This window comes from Nerophis lumbriciformis, linkage group LG23 (assembly GCF_033978685.3).
Source record: "Nerophis lumbriciformis linkage group LG23, RoL_Nlum_v2.1, whole genome shotgun sequence".
Classification (NCBI taxonomy): Eukaryota; Metazoa; Chordata; class Actinopteri; order Syngnathiformes; family Syngnathidae; genus Nerophis; species Nerophis lumbriciformis.
Window position 1 is genome coordinate 5,542,754 of NC_084570.2, and position 21,346 is coordinate 5,564,099.

Here is a 21,346-nt window from a genome sequence, read left to right on the forward strand (position 1 = left end):
GCAAATAAAAGTCACGTTACTTAGCCAATAAACGTTATCTTACATTCAAAACTTACCGTTCTTTGTGCAACTTCAAATGCCGGACGAAGTTGGAAGTTGTTGCCTCTCCATCAGTAATTTTCGAACCGCATGTGTTGCATACTGCAAACCGTTTTGTGTTGACCACCTCGTAATTTTTATACCCAAACAAAATGATTTTAGGTATCATTTTTTGTTCACTGGCGTGTGGTTTGGACATGTCTTCTTCGTTGGTTGTCCTGCAATTTGATTGGATGAATGCTGTGTGATGAAAACAAAGTAGATCTAATTTGATTGGCTGTTGTACTGAGAGCACACCAGCTGACACACGCAACGCTGATGGACAAGTACACAATGAAAAATACGGAGCGCTCCCGAATAACTTTTTCATCTTTGGGTTTTGGGGAAAGTAGCAAGTCATGTCAAGTCATGTCAATTCAAAAGGCTCAAGTCCAAGTGAAGTCACAAGTCATTGATGTTAAAGTCTAAGTCGAGTTGCAAGTCTTTTTACATTTTGTCAAGTCGAGTCTAAAGTCATCAAATTCATGACTCGAGTCTGACTCGAGTCCAAGTCATGTGACTCGAGTCCACACCTCTGCTTCCGGTACAGGCAAGGCTTTTTTTTATCAGCGACCAAAAGTTGCGAACTTTATCGTCGTTGTTCTATACTAAATCCTTTCAGCAAAAATATGGCAATATCGCAAAATGATCAAGTATGACACATAGAATGGATCTGCTATCCCCGTTTAAATTAAAAAAATTCATTTCAGTAGGCCTTTAAGCTACAAGCCACTCTCGATTAAATGTAGCTAAGCTACACTACAAAAAGTCAGTGTTCAAAAACAATTAAAAAACATCCAAAAATTAGGGGTATTTTATTTGAACTAAGCAAAATTATCTGCCAATAGAACAAGAAAATTTGGCTTGTCAAGACTTTCCAAAACAAGTAAAATGTAATAACTTAAATGAACCCCAAAATACCTTAAATTAAATATATTCTCACTAATAACACTTTTCTTGGTAGAAAAAAAAATATGAGACCTTTTTGCTCAATATGTTGAAAAATATTCTTAAATAAAGTAAATGCTAGTGCCATTATCTTGACATAATGATATGCGCTCGGCATTACATTTCTTGAAACCAGCAAACGTATACTAAAAACTAATTTATTGTTCTTAATGGAAAGGCAACAAGGCAACCACTTGTTACTCTCGGGGTCTCCTAGCCGCTCAGGCAAATCATATAGTCTAAAAATGCATTTTTCCATCGATAACATGACATCATCGCACCACATGGATTAAATTCTTTAAGATGTCAATAAACTTCTCAATCAATCAATCAATGTTTTTGACAGCTGGTAGAGCCCTTGACCCCCAGTGGGACAGCCCCCAACCAGGCTCAGCTGCGCATCCTGAAGGAGACGGAGTTGAAGAGGGTCAAGATTCTAGGCTCAGGGGCTTTTGGGACCGTCTACAAGGTAAGTGAACCGGGAGCCCAAATTTAAACCCCCACCAACTGATTCGTGTACTTGGCAGCGTTAAAATTGAAATGTTTATCATACATTTGTAGTAATTGCTTCATTTTCTAGGGCATCTGGGTCCCAGAAGGTGAGACGGTGAAGATCCCGGTGGCTATTAAAATCCTGAACGAGACCACGGGTCCCAAAGCCAACGTGGAGTTCATGGACGTGCGTATTCCTGTCGCCTGCCACTTTGTTGGATTGCACACATGGCCGTCATTTTTTTTTTTTATGAAAGTAGCATCTTAGGGATGAAAAAAATGAACTGCCAAGACTGCATGAGGCCTATTAAAAACACCACTTGTTTATGATATGTGGCTTCTCCGGAGTTCAGCCAGACTCGGGAAGTTTTTAGCTTTTATCACCTCTTACCACCACTCTTTTCCTCTTTTTTACCAATTTTTCTCTTCACACCCTCTTGATTTCACTGCTCCCATTTCGGTAGTCCCTTCACCTCCTGCCTCTCCTTTCCTTTATCCTCCCTCTCTCCTTTTCTCCTTGTTTCTCCCAGCGGGATTCTCCGTCCATCCAGAGCCAATATTCTCGCTCTGTCGGCTTGTTAAACAGCAATCTAAAGGCAGGCTCACGCCTCGCCACTGGGAAGCCAGCCACTGGTGCGCCAGCTCCGAGCGCACACGCTCACCCATGCACACACACACACACACACACACACATACAAACTCGACAACAACAAAACGTTCCCCAGGCGGCGGCGGCGGCGGCGTGATTCGCTTGCGTCGGCAGATATGCGAACGTGAGTGACCAGGTTGATTATTTGATATGGGAAATGCAAAAGTGTAATAGTGCACTTATTCAACGTCTTTGGATGCTGGCATACGTGGGGAAGGAGAAAAGTGAGTTAAAGTGGAAAGAGGGTCAGCTGGCAGTAATGGAGGTCAATGTTCAGGAAGACGGGAGAGAAAGCAAAACACACCGCGGCACTCGCACGGCACCCATTCATACACACACACACACACACACACACACACACACACGCTGGTAAAAAGTACGAGTTCAGCGCCGCATATTGCATAAGAAGCGCGTTCGACTAGACCAGGGGTCGGCAACCTTTACCAGTCAAAGAGCCATTTTGACCAGTTTCACAAATTAAAGAAAACAATGGGAGCCACAAAATTATTTTGAAATTTAAAATGAAATAACACTGCACACTAAAGATGTGCGGATAGGCAATTTATTTAATCCGCAACCGCGTCAGAAAGTCGTCAACCATCCGCCATCCACCCGATGTAACGTTTGATCAGAACTGCACCCGCCCGCCATCCGCCCGTTGTTATATATCTAATATTAATTAAAAAAAAAAAAAAAAGGGTGAAAACTACGCGAATTGCACCTTGTGCAGACAAGATTTTTCGATCGGACACTGAGGAATTAGTGATGTAAAAGACCACGTTGGGACAAAAAAACACAAGTCTAATGCCGTTGCTAGCGATACAAGTGGAAAACTTTCAACGTTTTTCGTCGCCCAAACAGATTCTTTGGATGTGATAAATGCCGAAGTTTTATTTACGGAGGCAATAATTGAGCATGGACTTCCAATCGCACTGGCTGATCACATGGGACAGTTAATAATGTAATGCAACCTTTAAAAATCATTACGCGGTGATCGCGATCCCAAAAATAAACTTTTCTTGCATGATAATGTCCAGAAAAATTTGCTTTATATTACTATAGAGTCCTTTTAACGAATGAGTTTGATGGTTTATCACAAACCTTAAATGAAATTCCATGGCCACCGTCCTGCTCTCTATATCAACCAGGGTGAGCCCCACCCCTTTCGTGAGCGCACTGCGAAAGCGGACGAGGCGGGGTGTCGGTGCGGTGGGCGCGGTAGTGACCCTGGACGTGCGTCGGGCCCTTCTCGCGGATCGCCTCAGCTACGGCTCCCGGTGGGGCCCTCTCGGGGGAAGGGGCCTCGGTCCCGGACCCCGGCGAGGCGTCCCTTCTCCGCTCCGTAAAAGTGTCCATCTCTTTTCTTTTTTTTTCTTCTGTTGTGGCATATGCAGCAGGTGCCTGCTCGTTTTTCGTATGTGGGTAACAACATTTAACTATGTATATATATTTCCGAATTGGTTTAACTGCCACCCGCAAAAAAAATAAAAAAATAAAAAAAATATCTAATTAATCCGCCCGACCCGACCCGCGAGCGGATAAAATCTTATTGTTTTTAATTTCATCCGCCCGATCCGCGGATAATCCGCGGACTCCGCGGTTGTGTCCGCAAACCGCGCATCTCTACTGCACACAAAGTTTTTTTTCTTGCTTTGTGCTATGTATAAACCAGGAGTCTCAGACACGCGGCCCACACCTTAATATGAAAATTGAATGTTAGTGCGGCCGGCGGGTTTTATATGAATGGCGCGTGACAGCGTCATACTTGTCAACCCTCCCGATTTTTCCGGCAGACTATGATTGTCAAGGCAACTGTTCTCTCGAACTTGCCGTGATGGTACAGCATTTAGCGCCCACTAAAGTCAGCGTGCCGGCCCAGCCACACGTTGTATGGGGCTTCTGCTTGCACACGTAAGTGACAGCAATGCATACTTGGTCAACAACCACACAGGTTACACTGACGGTGGCTGTATAAAAAACTTTAACACTCTTACTAATAATGCGCCACACTGTGAACCCACATCAAAACAAGAATGACAAACACATTTCAGGAGAACATCCGCACCATAACACAACATAAACACAACAGAACAAATACCCAGAATCCCATGCAGCCCTAACTCTTCACCTCAACCGACGCACAGAGGGGGGGTTGATGTGTGAGGGAGCAGGGTTGGGGTAGGGGCGGGGTTTGGTGGTAGCAGGGGTGTATAATGTAGCCCGGAAGAGTCAGGGCTGCATGGGATTCTGGGTATTTGTTCTGTTGTGTTTATGTTGTGTTAAGGTGCAGATGTTCTCCCGGAATGTGTTTGTCATTCTTGTTTGGTTTTGGTTCAAAGTGTGGCATATTATTAGTAAGAGTGTTAAAGTTGTTTTAAATGGCCACCGTCGGTGTAACCTGTGTGGCTGGTGACCAAGTATGCCTTGCTGTCACTTACATGTGCAAGCAGAAGATGCATATAACAAGAGGCTGGGTTGGCACGCTGTTTATACAGATTGTAGAGGGCGCTAAATGCTGTACCATCATGGCACGCCCTTATTATTAATGTAAGGGTGAAAATCGGAGAATATTGATCCCGGGAGTTTTCTGCAAGGGGCACTGAAATCCGGAAGTCTCCCGGGAAAATCGGGCGGGGGGGGTTCGGCAAATATGCGGCTGAGCCGCATCAGACTGATCAAAGAGCCGCATGCGGCTCTGGAGCCACGGGTTGCCGACCCCTGGACTAGACCAGAGGTGTCCAAACATTTTCCAGCGAGGGCCACATAGAGAAAAATTGGGATGCGAGGGCCACTTTTATACATTTTGTATAAGAAAAATACTCAATGTAATTCACCAATTACAGACCAATCTCTATTTTGCCTCAGTTCTCAAAAATCTTAGAGAAGCTATTTAACTCTCGACTTGAATCTTTTCTTGAGAAGCATCATATAATCAATGACGGTCAGTATGGCTTTAGGTCCAAACGAACAACCTCAATGGCGATAACTGAAGCTATTGAAGAAATGACTAATGCACTGGAGCATAAAATATATGCAGTTGGTATTTTTATTGATCTAAAGAAAGCCTTTGATGCCATTAATCATTCAATTCTACTAGATAAAATGGAAAGATATGGAATTAGGGGGGTGACTGGTTAAAAAGTTATTTAACAGGGAGGGTACAGTTTGTAAAAATGGGTACATTTTTATCTGATACTCTTGGCATTGCTTGTGGTGTCCCCCAAGGGTCCGTGTTGGGGCCAAAACTGTTTAATGTATGTATTAATCATATGTTTAAAGGGGAACATTATCACCAGACCTATGTAAGCGTCAATATATACCTTGATGTTGCAGAAAAAAGACCATATATTTTTTTAACCTATTTCCGAACTCTAAATGGGTGAATTTTGGCGAATTAAACGCCTTTCTATTATTCGCTCTCGGAGCGATGACGTCACAACGTGACGTCACATCGGGAAGCAATCCGCCATTTTCTCAAACACCGAGTCAAATCAGCTCTGTTATTTTCCGTTTTTTCGACTGTTTTCCGTACCTTGGAGACATCATGCCTCGTCGGTGTGTTGTCAGAGGGTGTAACAACACGAACAGGGACGGATTCAAGTTGCACCAGTGGCCCAAAGATGCGAAAGTGGCAAGAAATTAGACGTTTGTTCCGCACACTTTACCGACGAAAGCTATGCTACGACAGAGATGGCAAGAATGTGTGGATATCCTGCGACACTCAAAGCAGATGCATTTCCAACGATAAAGTCAAAGAAATCTGCCGCCAGACCCCCATTGAATCTGCCGGAGTGTGTGAGCAATTCAGGGACAAAGGACCTCGGTAGCACGGCAAGCAATGGCGGAAGTTTGTTCCCGCAGACGAGCGAGCTAAACCCCCTGGATGTCTTGACTCACACCGCCCCTTATGCCACCGAAGATGATCAAGAGAAGAATATCGACCCTAGCATCCCTGGCCTGCTGACATCAACTCCAAAACTGGACAGATCAGCTTTCAGGAAAAGAGAGCGGATGAGGGTATGTCTACAGAATATATTAATTGATGAAAATTGGGCTGTCTGCACTCTCAAAGTGCATGTTGTTGCCAAATGTATTTCATATGCTGTAAACCTAGTTCATAGTTGTTAGTTTCCTTTAATGCCAAACAAACACATACCAATCGTTGGTTAGAAGGCGATCGCCGAATCTGTCCTCGCTTTCTCCCGTGTCGCTGGCTGTCGTGTCGTTTTCGTCGGTTTCGCTTGCATACGGTTCAAACCGATTTGGCTCAATAGCTTCAGTTTCTTCTTCAATTTCGTTTTCGCTACCTGCCTCCACACTACAACCATCCGTTTCAATACATGCGTAATCTGTTGAATCGCTTAAACCGCTAAAATCCGAGTCTGAATCCGAGCTAATGTCGCTATACCTTGCTGTTCTTTCCGCCATGTTTGTTTGTGTTGGCATCACTATGTGACGTCACAGGAAAATGGACGGGTGTATATAACGATGGTTAATATCAGGCACTTTGAAGCTTTTTTTAGGGATATTGCATGATGGGTAAAATTTTGAAAAAAACTTCGAAAAATAAAATAAGCCACTGGGAACTGATTTTTAATGGTTTTAACCCTTCTGAAATTGTGATAATGTTCCCCTTTAATACATCCAAAGTACTGAAATGTATACTATTTGCAGACAACACAAATATATTCTACAGTAGTGATGACTATAATGAGCTCATAAATACAGTAAACACAGAACTAAACATGGTAAAAAAAAAATGGATGGACACAAATAAATTATCTTTGAATATAAATAAAACTAAGATAGTGATGTTTGGAAATCGCAACATAACGTCTGAACAGAAAATAAGTATTCATGGTACCCAAATTGAAATCGTAAATGAGAATACATTTTTGGGAGTAATAATTGATAGTAAACTATCATGGAAACCTCATGTCAGACACATTAAAACAAAAATCTCCAAAAGCCTCTCAATTATAAACAAAGCAAAACTATACCGCAATGAAAATGCACTCCGTACTCTATACTGCACCTTGGTACTGCCATACCTTACATACTGTGTTGAAGTACGGGGGAATACTTACCACAACACAATTCATCCTCTGATCATATTACAGAAAAGAGCAGTGCGGATCATTCACAACGTTGGTTATTTACAACATACTCATAATCTGTTCATGCAATCAAAGTTGCTCAAATTTGATGACCTTGTTAAATATAATACATTAATAATCTTATATAAAGCATTTAACAAATTATTGCCGCCTAATCTACAACGTTTTTTTATAAAACGAGTGCAGGCTCATAACTTGAGAGGCTTTGGATATTTCTTATTGCCGGGAGCTCAAACCATTTGTAAACATTTTTGTGTGTCTGTATGCGGAGCAAAACTATGGAACAAACTGGACTTACAACACAAGCAATGCCAAACTATTAATCGATTTAAACTATTATACAAACATGGGGTCTGGTTCAAATATAGAGATGAGGGTCTTTAATTTGACCTGCTGTTGTACCCTGTCTCAAAGGGTTACACATGTGCTCAATGTTTCCTTACCATTATTGCTATGTTGTCTATTACTATTATTGGTATATTCATGATTCCTACATTGTTGATACAAATTATTGTTGCAGTGTAATAATTATTGTTACCTGTGGTAATGCCACTATGATACAACATCTGTATTATAATCCTTGAACAAAGTAAGAGTGAAACTCATGTGAATAATCACTGAATGGAGAACTGGGGATGGGATTAAATAAATTATCTTCTTCCCACTCCCTTTCAGGCAAAACTGGACAATCATGTATTACATACTATACATTACCTTTTGCACAATTTTAATGTATATTATTATGTGTTGTCAACTTGTAAAAATTTTTGTCATTGCCTGAAATAAATAAATAAATGAAATGTAAATGAAAAAATGTAGGTGAACATCTACATCTTAGCTTTGTGTTATGGACAACAAAGCAATAAGATCATTCATGATTATTTTAATAATGATTTTATTTGTATTTATGTTAACTGTGCTCTAAAGTAAGCTTGTATTTACCGTATTTTTCGGAGTATAAGTCGCTCCGGAGTATAAGTCGCACCGGCCGAAAATGCATAATAAAGAAGGAAAAAAACATATATAAGTCGCACTGGAGTATAATTCGCATTTTCTGGGGAAATTTATTTGATAAAACCCAACACCAAGAATAGACATTTGAAAGGCAATTTGAAATAAATAAAGAATAGTGAACAACAGGCTGAATAAGTGTACGTTATATGAGGCATAAATAACCAACTGAGAACGTGCCTGGTATGTTAATGTAACATATTATGGTAAGAGTCATTCAAATAACTATAACATATAGAACATGCTATACGTTTACCAAACAATCTGTCACTCCTAATCGCTAAATCCCATGAAATCTTATGCGTCTAGTCTCTTACGTGAATGAGCTAAATAATATTATTTGATATTTTACGGTAATGTGTTAATAATTTCACACATAAATCGCTCCTGAGTATAAGTCGCACCCCCGGCCAAAAAACTGCGATTTATAATCCGAAAAATACGGTTATAACAAGTGCACTTTTCTTGGTAGAAAAAAATTAATTTTTGCTCAATATGTTGAAAGGTATTCTTAAATTAAGTAAATGCTAGTGCCATTATCTTGACATAATGATATGCACTCGGCATCATGATTTTTTTTTTCACGCTTGAAGTAAGAAATTATCACTTTAAAAAAGTAGTTTTATACTTGTGAGTGTTGATGACACAGTTTTGCATCAGTTGATATTCTAGTTTCAAGCATGTTTTACTCAATATAGGTCATACAATCTCAGCAACAAGCTGTAATATCTTATTGAGATAATTTAGGACCAAAACACTGAAAACAAGTAAAACACTCTAACATAAAATCTGCTTAGTGAGAAGAATGATGTTATCAAACAGAAAATAAGCAAATACTGTATCACCCTTATTTGAGATATTTCATCTTACTTAGAATTCAGTTTTTGCAATGTAATCAGACAAGAAGCAAGGAATCATGCAGGGACAGAGTTCAATTTGGCTCATGAGGAGACACGTATTTCGGGCTGTATTCTAGTTACAGATCCAAACTACGTTCTAAAAGTCAAGCCTCCTCTATTTATTTGGAAGGTCCCTGTTACATCACTGAAGCTGTCACTGAGGGAAGGGGGTAATCTCGACAACTCCAGTTAGACACAATATATGATTATAGAATAAATGAAAATTAGTTGACGCTGGTCATATCGCCTTGTCTCTGCTCTGTCTGCGTCACGGCGGTGTTCGGACTTGGCCGTCAGCAGGCCGAGTCTGGACACAACACTGATAAAGACGGCTGGCAGTCTTTTGGATTGCCAGCTTGCTTTGTGGATGTCGGGAACATGGTTTGTCGTGATCACAACATGCAGGAGGCAGTGTGCAGGTAAAAATGTATCTAATGCTTAAAGGGGAACATTATCACAATTTCAGAAGGGTTAAAACCATTAAAAATCAGTTCCCAGTGGCTTATTTTATTTTTCGAAGTTTTTTTTCAAAATTTTACCCATCACGCAATATCCCTAAAAAAAGCTCCAAAGTGCCTGATTTTAACCGTCGTTATATACACCCGTCCATTTTCCTGTGACGTCACACAGTGATGCCAACACAAACAAACATGTCGCATAGCGACATTAGCTCGGATTCAGACTCGGATTTCAGCGGCTTAAGCGATTCAACAGATTACGCATGTATTGAAACGGATGGTTGTAGTGTGGAGGCAGGTAGCGAAAACGAAATTGAAGAAGAAACTGAAGCTATTGAGCCATATCGGTTTGAACCGTATGCAAGCGAAACCGACGAAAACGACACGACAGCCAGCGACACGGGAGAAAGCGAGGACAAATTTGGCGATCGCCTTCTAACCAACGATTGGTATGTGTTTGTTTGGCATTAAAGGAAATTAACAACTATGAACTAGGTTTACAGCATATGAAATACATTTGGCAACAACATGCACTTTGAGAGTGCAGACAGCCCAGTTTTCATCAATTAATATATTCTGTAGACATACCCTCATCCGCTATCTTTTCCTGAAAGCTGATCTGTCCAGTTTTGGAGTTGATGTCAGCAGGCCACTCCGGCAGATTCAATGGGGGTCTGGCGGCAGATTTCTTTGACTTTATCGTTGGAAATGCATCTGCTTTGAGTGTCGCAGGATATCCACACATTCTTGCCATCTCTGTCGTAGCATAGCTTTCGTCGGTAAAGTGTGCGGAACAAACGTCCAATTTCTTGCCACTTTCGCATCTTTGGGCCACTGGTGCAACTTGAATCCGTCCCTGTTCGTGTTGTTACACCCTCCGACAACACACCGACGAGGCATGATGTCTCCAAGGTACGGAAAACAGTCGAAAAAACGGAAAATAACAGAGCTAATTTGACTCGGTGTTTGAGAAAATGGCGGATTGCTTCCCGATGTGACGTCAGGTTGTGACGTCATCGCTCTGAGAGCGAATAACAAAAAGGCGTTTAATTCGCCAAAATTCACCCATTTAGAGTTCGGAAATCGGTTAAAAAAATACATGGTCTTTTTTCTGCAACATCAAGGTATATATTGACGCTTACATAGGTCTGGTGATAATGTTCCCCTTTAAGCATAAAGTTATGATGATAATATATACATAATTATTCTAACAACTTTTTCATCATGACATGACACACAGAAATTATCAAAGACCTCATACTGTAAGAGGCTCAGGTTGTTGGCATTTTGGTTTTCAGGTGCCATTTTTGGAGGGATTAGGTGCAGTTTTTTGTTCGAATTTGATTGAGTTTTTTGTTGTTATTTGGGACCTGTTTAGTTTGTCTATAGAATATGTCGCGGGCCAATAAAAATTGAGCTGCGGGCCGCACTTTGGACACCCCTGGACTACACTTAGACTTAGACGTAGACTTCCTTTTTATTGTCATTCAAATTTGAACTTTACAGTACAGATAAGAACGAAATTGTGTTGCGTTAGCTCATGGTAGTGCAGGATAGAAGAGCAATAAGGTGCAGATATAAATATATAGATTACTGTACAGATAAATACGTTGCACTTTTGCATATGCATCCATTTTTATGGATGTATGTTATATTGTCTTTATATCCCAGCCAGTTAATCAATTTTTGGGGGGAATTGAGGGGATAATTATGATGCGTTCAAGAGTCTTACGGCCTGAGCGAATAAGCTGTTACAGAACCTGTAGGTTCTGCTACGGAGTCTGCGGAACTTCTTTCTAGAGTCCAGCAATGAAAACAGTCCTTGGTGGAGGTGGGAGGAGTCTCTGCAGATTGTCTGAGCCCTGGTCAGGCAGCGGCTTTTTGTGATCTCCTGGATAGGAGGAAGAGGAGTCTTGATGATCTTTTCCGCCGTCCTCACCACTCTCTGTAGAGACTTCCAGTCTGAGGCACTGCAGGCTCCAGTCCAGACTACTTGGCGTAGCAAAATGCGTGGGTGGGAGTCGGTGGTTTTATATAGTGGCACCACTTATAAATCAAAGTGTCTCCCTGGCTTGTAGCGCCCCTGCTGTTTATAATTAATCTTCCGCCCGAGTTTCCATATTTACGACACCTCTTCTGCGTACGCTGAGGTGAAAGGTGCACGGAGCTCATTCAGATGTGCACGGCCTACATTCAATTGTGCTGCCACAACATTTAGGGAACCTCCGTGCGAAATATAGATGAAAAAAGGGCCATATCTGCGGCAGCTTTGAAGAGGCTCTCTGCAGTGTTTTCTCAACTGTGAGATATACTCCACGGACATATCCTGCATGCAAATATAGCCAGCAACCCGCTAAGTCTTAAGTTATGCATCCAACTCCACCTCCAGTTGGAATACAGTGCACGAGAAAACCATGTTTAATTGATAAGCATGCAGGATCTGAGCCTCAACAAGGGAAAAATAGGCTGATACTTGTTGATAAATACACTGTTACACGAACAAATGGGTTGAATCGGAGCATCTCTTTATGTTCCGTTCGGCGCTCCAGTCCTCTTAGTCCCTTTTTGTGTTTCACCCAGGAGGCTCTGATCATGGCCAGCATGGAGCACCCTCACCTAGTGCGCCTGCTGGGCGTCTGCCTGAGCCCTACCATCCAGCTGGTCACGCAGCTTATGCCACACGGCTGCCTCCTCGACTACGTGCACGAGCATAAGGACAACATCGGGTCACAGCTGCTGCTCAACTGGTGCGTCCAAATCGCAAAGGTGGGTGGCAATCGAGATGAAACGCTCTTTCTGTGGTATTTGGTTTGTGTGCGTTGGCCAGAATAGTTGGTCCGCGCCACTTTTTGGCACCCTCACACTGCAGTTCCAAAACACATCATGTGGTACAGTCGTGGTCAAAAGTTAACATACACTTGTAAAGAACATAATGTCACGGCTGTCTTGAGTTTCCAATAATTCCTACAACTCTTATTTTTTTGTGATTGAGTAATTGGAGCACATACTTGTTTGTCACAAACAAAAATTGAGCTGTTTGGCCACAATACCCAGCAATATGTTTGGAGGAGAAAAGGTCAGGCCTTTAATCCCAGGAACATCACACCTACCGTCAAGCATGGTGGTGGTAGTATTATGCTCTGGGCCTGTTTTGCTGCCAATGGAACTGATGCTTTACAGAGTAAATGGGACAATGAAAAAGGAGGATTACCTCCAAATTCTTCAGGACAACCTAAAATCATCAGGCCGGAGGTTGGGTCTTGGGCGCAGTTGGGTGTTCCAACAGGACAATGACCTCAAACACATGTCAAAAGTGGTAAAGGAATGGCTAAATCAGGCTAGAATGAAGGTTTTAGTATGGCCTTCCCAAAGTCCTGACTTAAACGTGTGGACAATGCTGAAGAAACAAGTCCATGTCAGAAAACCAACTGGCTTTTAAAGGCCAAAGGTATAGATGTGTGTGTCCAAGGTAAAGGAAACAGCAGGCTGTCTTCTTTTAATAGATGTATTATAATCTTTGGCAAGCTAGGTAATGTTTGCTGTGGTCTGGAACAACATGGCACACGAGCGACTATCTGAAATGCAGCCAATATTACATACAGATAATGTGTCATGAGACATGCAAAACTAAATTGTATACGAAGAGGATATAAGTAAACTCAAATATACCTACAAATGAGGCATAATGATGCAATGTGTACATACAGCTAGCCTACATAGCATGTTAGCATTGAGTTAGCTTGCAGTCATGCTCTAACCAAATATGCCTGATTAGCAGTCCAACACGTCAATAACATCAACAAAGCGCACCTTTTTGCATTCACGCACAGCATAAAACGTTTGGTGGACAAAATGAGACAAAGACGGAGTGTAAGATTTTACATGTAAACAAACTGTTGCGTTTGCTTGTATTTACCCCCGATCCTTTTCCATTTTCAATTATTTTTTTAAAATACTCCAGGGAGCCACGAGGGCGGCGCTAAAGAGCCGCATGCGGCTCGAGAGCCGCGGGTTGCTCACCCCCGGTCTAAGTGAACATTTTACATTGTATTCATTAGTTATGCAATCAAAACAATGTAGAAGACAATATATATTTCTTGGGGATACAAATTTCACCAATTCGGTGGAATGGCTCAGACCTCGGGATGATACTCGAAACCGATTTTCCCGGTTGTTCGATAAGAAAAGAACCGAGTCCTCGGACTCGAATCCCTTTTGGAGAACCGCTACCCGTTATCGAGACCACTATAGTAAAGAAAAAGAGTTGGTTCTTTATTCGAATCCCTGGGAACAAATCCCGTCCCGACCAGAAATGCCCCTTGAGACATCACAAGAAATGACGTCACGTAGCTCAGTCATTAGGCGAAGATAGGGAAAGCAGGAAAAACAATGGACTGGAAAAAGCGCTCCAAGGTGTAATAAAGTTCAAAACAAAAGGTATAATCCAATTGATAGCTTTACTGAGAGATTTGAGCAGGGTACAAACACATGACCAACACTTTTACGACCAACCGGAAACATAGCAACCAGGCTAGCAACGCACCTCCTTTACGGCAGCTGTCGCAATGTTCTTAAAGCAACCGCAGCACATACATATATATACAACATATATCTCCCTTTTTTAACTTTTGTTTTTCTTTCATTGTAAACAAAACAAAATCACACTGTATACGTGTTGTCTGTCTAATTATAAATAATGCAGACGAAGCGTGTTGGCCGAGTTCTTGACGTTTACTTTCACAGCGTACTCATAACCTCATTCTTAGCTGCCGGCGTGGCGACATGCAACAACACTTTTCGGGGCTACCGCGCATGCTCGTCACTCCCGTTGCATGCTGGGTAGTGTAGTTGTTATATTCCCTAGCTCATAACATCACATCTTTCCCCCTATAAAGAAATAATGTTAACTCAATAAAGTGTATTTCTTTTTTTAGCTTTAACTTTTCATTTTTTTAGCATTAAAACCACATTTGCCAACAACTTTTCTCTTCATAGAATTTTCTTTCAATAAAGAAATAAAGTGCAAAAATGACAAAGCATCATAACAAACAGTTATGTCAAATAGCAGCAGAAGTGCACTTTTTGGAGAGCTGTATTATTTTCAGTTTTGTGCCCAAGGGACTGATTTTATTTAACACTATATTATTATTTATACACCTATAGTGATCGCAGAGACAGGTTGTTGTTGTGTTACTGTATATATTTGTTTTTCTGAAAAATCCCACTTAATATACTTTGGGTAACAACAGTCAATATGTATTTATTTATTTTTTAGGGGGGTAACAGTCAATATTTATTTATTTATTAGATTTTATTTTTTTCTTATATAATAAAAGTGAGCTTTTGTTAAACCAAATATTGTGAGTGAGGTTGGGGGCGTGGTTAAGAGGGGAGGAGTATATTGACAGCTAGAATTCACCAAGTCAAGTACCGGTATGTCATACATACCGTATTTTCCGCACTATAAGGTGCACCGGATTATAAGGCGCACCTTCAATGAATGGCCTATTTTAAAACGTTGTTCATATATGAGGCGCACCGCATTATAAGGCGCATAGAATAGAAGCTACAGTAGAGGCTGGGGTTACATTATGCATCCCGTAGTTGCGAGACCTGTTGTGGCTCAATATTGGTCCATATATAAGGCGCACCGGATTATAAGGCGCACTGTCAACTTTTGAGAAAATTGGGAGGTTTTTAGGTGCACCTTATAGTGCGGAAAATACGGTATATATATATACAGTATATATATATATATATATATATATATATATATACATATATATATATGTATGTGTGGGGAAAAAAAATCACAAGACTATTTCATCTCTACAGGCCTGTTTCATGAGGGGGTTCCCTCAATCATCAGGAGATTTTAATGGGAGCATTCACATACCATGGTTTATATAGGGCACAGAGTGGGTGGGTACAGGCTGGCGTAGGGGCGTGGTGATTGGCTCATGTGTTACCTAGGAGGTGTTTCCGTCTGTGGCGGCATGCTGTTACAATTTCGCTGCGCTTGTTGAGGGATGACAGGTCTGGACGGTAAATAATAAACAGTTTCTCTTTCAAGCATAGGTTGCATCTTTTATTACCACTATTGTAAGGTGTGCTGGATGCAAGAATTTGCCATGTTATTGAATATTCAACATTATTGTCTTTGAGGTCCCAAATGTGTTTGCTGAGTTCTGTGGTATTCCGCAGGTTTTGGTTCCTGAAAGAAGCCTTGTGATTGTTCCATCTGGTTTTGAATTCTCCCTCGGTTAATCCTACATATGTGTCGGATGTGTTAATGTCCTTGCGTATTACCTTAGATTGGTAGACAACTGATGTTTGTAAGCACCCCCCGTTGAGAGGGCAATCAGGTTTCTTTCGACAGTTACAGCCTTTGTTGGTTTTGGAGTCGCTCTGTCCGGGGGCCGACGGCTCATTTGCAATTGTTTTGTTGTGGTTTGAGATGATTTGTCGTATATTGTTCATACAGCTGTTGCTCAATTTAATGTTGTTCTTGTTGAATACTTTTCTTAGGGTGTTGTCTTTGGGAAAGTGTTTGTCAATCAGATTGAGGAATTTGTGTCCAATGTTAGTTGAGACGTTTTTGCTGTATGGGGGGTTGTACCAGATGATGTCGTTTCGTTTTCTGTTCTTTTTTGGCTGGTTTCCTGGCGTGGGTTCATAGGTGAGGGTGAAATTGTATCCGCTTTCATCAAGGGCTTTTTGGTACGGGGGGGTTGCTTGGTCATATTCAGCTTTGCTAGATGACAGCATCGATAGCCTTTTATTAATTCCGGTAGGTATTCTTTTCGTGGTGGTGGGTGGGTGGTTGCTGTCATGGTGCACGTATTGGAGTGTTGTGTTGGGTTTCGTGAATGGTTGGTAGCTGTTATTTCTCAGGTTGAAAGTGACGTCAAGGAAGTTGACGGTTTGCTTGTTGGCTTCAATCGTGATCCGTAGGCCGTTCTCTTTGAAAATTTGGCATATGCGCTTCTTGGTATTCTCGCTGCTCCTTGGCGAGGCGCGACACACTACCAGTCCGTCATCACGGTAAATACCAAGGTTCAGATTGAGGCTAGCGAGCTGGGAGAGGAGGAAACTCCCAACGAGTTCACACGTTTCTGCTCCGTCAAAACTTCCCATAGTGACGTCAAATGTTGCATGAGAATGGAGTTTTTTGCGTGGATGATGATGTTTCTTTCGTTGCCTGTGATTGAGTCGTAGTCTGAGGCGAAGTCTCGTGCTTGAGTCAGTAGGTCTTGCGTGATGGAAGGGTAAAATTCTTCGATATCAAAGGAGATAAAGTTGTGCTGTTGTTTGTCTTGGATGTTGTTGAACCATTTGATTACTGCTGCTGTATTTCTCCATTGGTTGAGTGGTATATATATATATATATATATACATCCTGAAAATATGCAAACAAAACTGTGTTTAGATAATTGATACTTCAAACTTGCATAAATAAATCTTAAGGAATATAACATAACTTGGCTTCTGAGAGCTTCAAAATGTAATAAATAAAATGCTAAAGTTGTTGATAAACAACAATTATTTTAATAATTAAATATGGTCATTTTAAATGAATTATTATGATGATTTAAAATTAATTATTTCAAATATGTTTATTTTAATGTATAATTCTAAGGCTGGATGTAATACGGAGAAAAAATACAAATAAAAATACAATTTATTTAGATGTTTTTAGCAAAATATAATAAAAATGGATTTTATTTTTTTTATTTTAATTAATAAATATATATATTTTTAGATAAGATAAACATAAAAATACAATTTATCTCTCGTCTGGATGATTTAGTTCTTGTCACCCTGTTGTTATCCGTCGTGAAAAAAGGCTGTCCTCACTCAGGTCCGCATGGAGCTGGAGGGGGCGTGGCCTCCAGCTCCGGCTGAACATCGGGAGATTTTCGGGAGAATATTTGTCCCGGGAGGTTTTCGGGAGAGGCGCTGAATTTCGGGAGTCTCCCGGAAAATTCGGGAGGGTTGGCAAGTATGCTATATCTTGACAACACCCCATGCTGCTCAGTCTTTATGGTTCCAAACCATAACGTGGCTAGTGGAACTAAACATTTCCACTTGGTGGAATCAATCCTCAATGGTGTACCACTATACCAAGTCGGCATGCACTATAATACGGTTGCAGGATACTGGATCAATTCAAAGACATTCCTTCCTAGTGCTCAGATTGATTTCGCCATCATTGTTGGGTTTGACATGTTGGTTCTGTCGACTTGGTGGTGAGGCGATGGATTTGATGAGGTCCGCGTGGAAGGGCTTAACCCTTCATTCCCTCATGACAAATGAATCTAAGTGCCTGAATAGCAAGTTACTTAAGTGGGTACTTAGTGCCGTAATTGGATTCGATTGTGGCAACTGTGATGGGGGGATAGTAAGATGCTGAGAGCTGACCGCTTGATCGCAACTAATTTTTCTGCACTTGTTGGTCAAGCCATCCTGCACTGGCTGACTGACTGAAACAAAAAGTGCCTTTTTAATTAAGCAAATGAGCTAATTAGCAGCTAATCTAACATCGAGTCAATGTAGCTGCACTGCAAAAACTGAAATATAAGTAAGATTAAATATCTCAAATAAAGGTGATATTTGCTTATTTTCTGTCTGATAAGATCATTCTTCTCACTAAGCAAATTTTATGTTAGAGTGTTTTACTTATTTTAAGGGTTTTGGTCCTAAATGATCTCAGTAAGATATTACAGCTTGTTGCTGAGATTTTATCAACTATATTGAGTAAAACTTGCTTGAAACTAGAATATCAGCTGTTGCAAAGCTGTGTCATCAACACTCACAAGTATAAAACTACTTTTTTAAAGTAATCATTTCTTATTTCAAGCATGAAAAAAAAAAAAAAATCATGACTTTGACACAATTTTGCCTCATAATTAAAACAGATGACAGCCAAATGGACTTTGCTGTTTTATTTTCAATGAAACAATAGAAAATACGTACTCATATAGTAGTACAGTTGGCACAGTACAGTAAACGGACAGTTAATATTTAAACATTTAACATGTGACATTTCAAACAATTTTGAACAGAAATAGTTCATGCACATTCAGATAAATTCTTCAAAATTACAATTAAAATGTTTTGGCCAGGGCCGGGCTGTATATATGCGCACTAATTGACTGAAAGAGCACGCACTTTGCGCGATGATGTCATGTTATCGATGGAAAAATGCATTTTTAGACAATATGATTTGCCTGCGCGGTTAGGAGACCCCGAGAGTAACAAGCGGTTGCCTTGTTGCCTTTCCTTTAAGAACAATAAATTAGTTTTTAGTATAAGTTTGCTGGTTTCAAGAAATGTAATGCCGAGCGCATATCATTATGTCAAGATAATGGCACTAGCATTTACTTCATTTAAGAATATTTTTCAACATATTGAGCAGAAGGTCTTTTTTTTCTACCAAGAAAAGTGCACTTGTTATTAGTGAGAATATACTTATTTTAAGGTATTTTGGGGTTCATTGAGGTTCGCTAATTTTACTTGTTTTGGAAAGTCTTGACAAGTTAAATTGTCTTGTTCTATTGGCAGATAATTTTGCTTAGTTCAAATAAAATACCCCTCATTTTTGTATAATTTTTTAATGTTTTTGAACACTGACTTTTTGCAGTGTGCTGGGCTATTTCTCTGGGCTATTCAACTAAAATTCCAGAAAAACTAAGGACAGGGAGGCCATACTTCTCTCTTCGCTATTATTCTCATTTTAAGAACCAGCATCCTCTGCAGTGGGTGTTTGTTTTTGTGTCTATCAGTTACACATTTCTGAAGAAAATAGCTCTGTTTTGCAAAATACAAGTAGGCGCTGGCCTTTAGGAGGTTAAAATATCCATGCAAAGATCGTCCAATGTGTTTACACTGGCCCAAGTTCCTCTATACAACAGGGGGCACTCTGGTATAATTAGGAACATGCTGCAAAAATGAACTGAACTTGGGTTCCAGTGTGGTGTTATTGTTATTTAGCCAGTGGAATAGCCCTGGTATATATTTTCACATGAACTTCTTGACTGATATTTCAGTGTGATAATATGCGTGTGATAATTCAGCGGCACGTGTCCTGACAAAGACCAGAAGGCGGGCTCACATTACACCAGTTTTAAAATCTCTGTATTGGCTCCCCGTGTGTTTCAGGATCAATGTTAAGGTTCTTCTTATGGTTTATAAATGTTTTTTTATGGTATTGGGCCTTCTTATCTTTCAGATTTGCTTTTACTCTATGAACCTTCCCGGGCCCTGAGATCCTCCGGCACTCAATATTCTAAAAAGTCAGTGCCACAAAGTCACAGGATGGCTTCTTTCCACCATTATGGCCCCCATTTATGGAACAGCTTGCCGGAGGACCTCAGGGCTGCAGAGAACGTTCATGTTTTTAAGAGCAGGCTTAAGACCCACCTTTTTGATTTGGCCTTTAACTGTTATTAATTATTTTATTGAGGTCATTTGTATTTTACTTTTTATCCTATTAGTTATGCAATATTTTATTTAGTTATATGTATGTATTATGTTTTTACTGTGTGTATATATATATATATATATATAATTTTTTATTTTTTTTATTTTTTTTATTTTTTATTATACATTTTTTCGATTAATCTTCATATGTCTTACTTATATTTTATTCTTTATCTCTACACATGGTTCTTAATATTTTACAAGTTTTATTATTTTTATTTTCCAACATTCCTCAGATGAGCCATCTGCCTCAGGGGTTATCGGCCGTGCTTGTGGGGGCGCTTTTGTGTCAGCGTCCTGGTGGCCATGGTCGGAGATGGCACTGGAGGTGTTGTTGCCCACTCTCACAGATTGGGGTCTGTCTGTGAGGAAGTCAAGCAGCCAGTTGCATAGGGGGTTACTGAATCCAAGTGTTGTCAAGTATATTCTCACTAATAACAAGTGCACTTTTCTTGGTAGAAAAAAAAGACCTTTTTGCTCAATATGTTGAAAAATATTCTTAAATTAAGTAAATGCTAGTGCCATTATCTTGACATAATGATATGCGCTCGGCATCATGTTTGTTTTTTTCATGCTTGAAGTAAGAAATTATTACTTTAAAAAAGTAGTTTTATACTTGTGAGTGTTGATGACACAGCTTTGCAACAGTTGATATTCTAGTTTCAAGCATGTTTTACTCAATATAGGTCATCAAATCTCAGCAACAAGCTGTAATATCTTACTGAGATCATTTAGGACCAAAACACTTAAAACAAGTAAAACACTCTAACATAAAATCTGCTTAGTGAGAAGAATTATCTTATCAGACAGAAAATAAGCAAATATCACCCTTATTTGAGATATTTAATCTTACTTAGATTTCAGTTTTTGCAGTGTAGGCCAAAGAACAAGTGTACAACAAGAATCGTTCAATGAGGACAAAGGGAAATAGAGTCACAACACTGCAAAAAGTCAGTGTTCAAAAACAAGAAAAAAAAATACAAAAATGAGGGGTATTTTATTTGAACTAAGCAAAATTATCTGCCAATAGAACAAGAACATTTGGCTTGTCGAGACTTTCCAAAATAAGTAAAATTAGCTATACTTACTTACCCAAAAATACCTTAAAATAAGTATATTCTCACTAATAACAAGTGCACTTTTCTTGGTAGAAAAAAAAGACCTTGTTGCTCAATATGTTGAAAAATATTATTAAATTAAGTAAATGCTAGT

General features: G+C 40.1%; 1 protein-coding gene across 2 annotated transcripts in view; it reads left to right on the forward strand.

Annotated features, from left to right (window-relative positions):
- The window catches only part of LOC133622494 (receptor tyrosine-protein kinase erbB-4-like), a 789,611-nt gene that overhangs the window by 664,900 nt on the left and 103,365 nt on the right, over nt 1-21,346 (forward strand). The window contains exons 18-20 of one of the 2 annotated variants that reach the window (XM_061985295.1): nt 1,373-1,495; nt 1,607-1,705; nt 12,233-12,418. In XM_061985295.1, the coding sequence (XP_061841279.1) occupies nt 1,373-1,495; nt 1,607-1,705; nt 12,233-12,418 (408 nt within the window). The remainder of the gene's footprint in view (nt 1-1,372; nt 1,496-1,606; nt 1,706-12,232; nt 12,419-21,346) is intronic. The other variant, XM_061985296.1, reaches the window with a different exon arrangement.